A 4,188-nucleotide genomic window follows, 5' to 3' on the forward strand; every position below is an offset into this window, starting at 1 on the left:
CAACATTTTCATTTTTATATTTACCTCCCCTATGTAGATTGCTAGTTTACAACTATAACTTTAACTACCATACTAAAAATGCATTATTTCTTGCATTGTAACATAAACACATTTAATCAAATTCAAAAACACATGAAGTTTTAAAAGTGGAACTTCAGTCAGAGGATTTATTCCTTCGGGCAAAAAAATATGATGTTTTTTTTTGTCAGAGTAGAGGGTAACAGCACAGCTGAATCATTGCTAAATGGCTATTGCTTTTTCCCTGGTTCTATGAGATTTTAGTGCAAACAAGGCTTTAATAGTGTTGAGGTAACTTTTGCAACCCTATTCTTAAAGCCCATAGATTAATTCATTTGAGTTAAGTATGTTTCTAAGAGTCAAAAACATTTTAGCCTTATGCAGCTACACCTGCTGCCAATTCCTGCAAAGCTAAATCCATTGACTCTCTTTAAGCTGTTAATCAAAAGCCTTTCTCTGACTCTTGCATAACTCTTATATTTCGAAAGAAGCAGTGACTGAATCTTTAATGTTTAAAAATCACACATTACGATTAAAAGTATGTTGCAAGGACACACACAGAAACAGTAGAAAGTACGGAAGGAAACACAGCTTCATGTTAGTATATTCTTAGTTTATTAATTGCAGTAGTAGCTGAGGTCTCCATTGTAACTGTTCAAAAGGTCAAAGCTCCATCAACAGTTAGATCTTCTTGCTGGTTCTCTTCAGCACTACAGAGCCGGCTTTGGAGGTCTAAAGAGAGACCAAAAAAGCGGTAAATTATTAAAGCAAGGAGTATGGTATTACAGTGTCTTATACCTTTATAAATCTCATCAAAAGAGATGGTCATGTTCCTACAAATACAAATGACTAATAGTTTCTGTACATGTTAGCTTGTCTCATTTTCGAAGACTTTACAATTAAATTCTTGAAAATCCCTTAAAAGCAGAAATTGAAATGTAAACACATGGTGCTGTAAATAGGTAACATTTGGAAACAAAACTGGAAGGTTATCTCACACTGACTCAGGTTTTAAAGGTTAAATGTGAAACAGTTTTGCTTGTTAAGATGCACTCATTGGCCCGACTCTGTTTGAGAGAGTTTTTCTTAGCAAATGCCCATCTCCGGCCGCAGGATTATAACATTAATGACTCTAATGATCCCTGCGGGGTGTTGAGTGTAGTAACTGCTGTCATCACGTTAGCCGCTCAGCTCTAAAAGCCTGAGCGAGTGTGTTTACCTCGACGAGCTTGCCTCCGCTGATCTCAGTGGTGTGGTGGTAGTTGGGGAAGGCTGTGCTCAGCTTGCCTCCTTCCATGTTCACTGTGGCCTGAAAACATGCAGGTTAGAATCATTCAGGGAACAAAGGCCCCTTCATCCTTCCTACTTATTCTGCTCGGCCTTTGGTCGCTATCCTGTTTGTATATTTCTGCCCTGCACAGCTTTGACTTTAGACCAAACTAGGTGAAAGATCTCTTGATTCTTTGCCTCCTACCTTGAATTTCTTTCCTCCGATGGTCTCCATGTCGCACTCCTTGCCGATGGTGAATGTGTTGGTGACCTTGGCGTTTGCTGGGTAGAGCTGGGTCCAGGTGAAGGTATCGCCATCCTGGGTGACCTCTGTGATCAGTTTGTAGTCACGGCCTTTCTCGATAATGTCATCTGGGATACCTGTAGAATGGGGAAACAGGTGCACTGTGAGGTTACGATATCCCAAATTAGTCCAGACAAGCAGAGCAAGTAGGGAAGTAAAATGAACATGTTTTTTGGCTGAGAAGGGTCTATCTTACCAAGCAGCTTGCAGAAAGCATCATATCCCTCCTGGGTCTCAGTTTCCCATCTTCCAGTGAAGGCCATTTTGGTGGTGTTGGTGTGCGGAGGTGTGAGCTGCTGAGGCAAGCTGAGGGAAAAGCAAGGTACTGAGACCAAGACTGCTCCCTGTTTATATACTGTACACCTCTCACCACCTCCCTCATCTGCATGTGATGACACAAGAGAGCAATTACAGCTGAAGATGATGACTCCAATGGGCTACGAGGGAGAGGGCATTAACCTGCATAAACGCGCGTTTATGGAGTTTTCAGGCAGTGAGTAAAATGCTGACTGCTCATCAGTGTGAGCTTGTAGCTCACCTCCAGGTCAATGAACTCTCCTGCAATGACTTTATGGTCGCACCCTCTGCGTTTACTACTCCCCAAGAGTCTGAAACCAAATAAAAAGCTTTGTTTGAAAATATTATCCCTTTATTTGAAGTAGTTTATGATCTTACATTGTGAATGGTCTGATCAGTAAAAAGATCTACATGAACTTGTTCAAGGTCTTGATTTGTTGGGTTACATTGTAAACTCTAGAATATGATGGGACATGATCTGAGTCATTTTGATACTTATACATTTGAGTAAGGAGATAGGGATAATTGTTTTTGTTGTTATAAAAAGTGAACTCAAGGCTGGATTATAAACCAGCGGGCAATCGCCCCAAACCACAGGATACCCAAAAGTCCTTTGGTTATTCTGTATCAGTGTTTTTTGTTTGTTTGTTTTTCAGTTTATCAATTGAAAATCTTTTATGACATTTCCTCCACTAAAGTTCAATACTAACTGAGTCCTGGTCCATGATTGTGAAATCTTGTTGCCCTGTCAGGTAGAGACTCCCAGTGACCAAATCTAGTTTCAAAACCTTAGTTATTCAAGTGTGTGTGTTGTGCTCATACAGTATGGTGTGGCCTGGTCTGGTCTGGTCTGGTCTGGTATGGTATGGTATGGTATGGTATGGTATAAATACTAAATACTTCCTGACATACCTACATTGTCCGTGGCACTCAGACCCATGCCTGTTTTTTCCTACTTATGAAATCACGAAACATTTTTTCTAAATGTATGGTTTTATTTTGGTTAACAAAATTTCCCAAAACATGTTGTCTTTGTAGCTTTTAGCCAACATTTTTCAAATGTTGGTGAGTGCATTTTATAAGGACTATTTGTAGCAGATACTGAAAAGAATTTAGGGCACCAAGACACTGTAAGTGGAATAGACTAAGAATAAACAAAAGTGTCCATGTTCATCACAATAAAAGAACATCTCGCCCAGTGTAACGACATGGTTGATAAATGTTTTTAAATCATTATTGAACAGCCTCTGAGCTACGTGGCATAGAGGACTAAGATATATATTTAGCTACAGAGAGATTATGTGTGTTTATAGGAACTATGCATTGTTGGCTCTGGTCATTTATGAAATTTACTGAATGAAAATTAACTGACACAGGAAACGAGGCCAATTTATACTTTTCCAACATAGGTATATTGGTTTGATTTTTTTGGACAAAACATAATGAAGCTACCTTTTGCTGTGCACTGTGTGCTCTGTACAAATAAGAGATTGGATGATTACTAATCGAACACAACAATTGAGCAATCGAATTGCAAGCACATGTTTGTATCAAGAAAACACAATGCCACACAGCAAAGATGGGATTCTGAAAATATTATATTGACCAGAATAGAAGACAATATTTTTTTCTAGAAAAAAAAAAACATTTGAAAAGGAGTTTGTCAAAAATTGATTTTGCTTTATTGTCAGGAGATCTGAATTTCTTTCTTGTGACCCTGGTTGTCAACAGTTTAACATAACTATACACAAATACAAAAACAAAAGCTTAACAAAACAAAACAAAAAAAAAACTAAACAAAACAAAAATCATACAAGCCTCACAAATCTGACCTTACAAAAAGTGGATGTAGTGAAACGTATTGCTCATTACCAATTATATTAATCACGTTTAGGCAGTGGGCTTCATCACATATTTGTTTTGAATGAAAAGTGTCTCCTTAAGAGTACTGCATTATAGGTTCTTTGTATCCTCACTGTTGCTAGCAAGTGTCCTCAAGTCTGTGTGTAGTGTGTCTTGTAGAGTTAGACAACAAAAGACAACAAGGCAGTTTGAAAAATGCCGTCAGAGAAAATCATGATAAATCATTATTTGGACATTAAATCTTTGTTCAGTAAACAATATCCAAAAGTGTAGAACATAAGGAAGTTTGGGTAGTGGAGGGAACTGTGGCAGCTGTGACAGCTTCATGACTGGATGTTAGTCTTCAGGTAGCCAAGCAGCTTGTGAATAAGTCACTGATTTAGAAACATGAATTAAGCAGATAACATTAATCAGCTAAGTGCAGTTTTAGTGCTACC

General features: G+C 38.3%; 1 protein-coding gene across 1 annotated transcript; it reads right to left on the minus strand.

Annotated features, from left to right (window-relative positions):
• Positions 1-610: 610 nt before the first annotated feature.
• Positions 611-1,869, minus strand: fabp6 (fatty acid binding protein 6, ileal (gastrotropin)). The gene is made up of 4 exons (XM_042498483.2): positions 1,788-1,869; positions 1,493-1,668; positions 1,238-1,327; positions 611-750 (listed from the first exon to the last, which is right to left on the minus strand). Exons 1-4 carry the CDS (start codon positions 1,852-1,854, stop codon positions 700-702), a joined length of 384 nt encoding a protein of 127 aa, XP_042354417.1. The 5' UTR covers positions 1,855-1,869; the 3' UTR covers positions 611-699.
• Between the last annotated feature and the right edge of the window lie 2,319 nt (positions 1,870-4,188).

The sequence above is a fragment of the Plectropomus leopardus genome, chromosome 12 (assembly GCF_026936395.1).
Source record: "Plectropomus leopardus strain MGB_pleo_1.0 chromosome 12, ASM2693639v1, whole genome shotgun sequence".
Classification (NCBI taxonomy): domain Eukaryota; kingdom Metazoa; phylum Chordata; class Actinopteri; order Perciformes; family Serranidae; genus Plectropomus; species Plectropomus leopardus.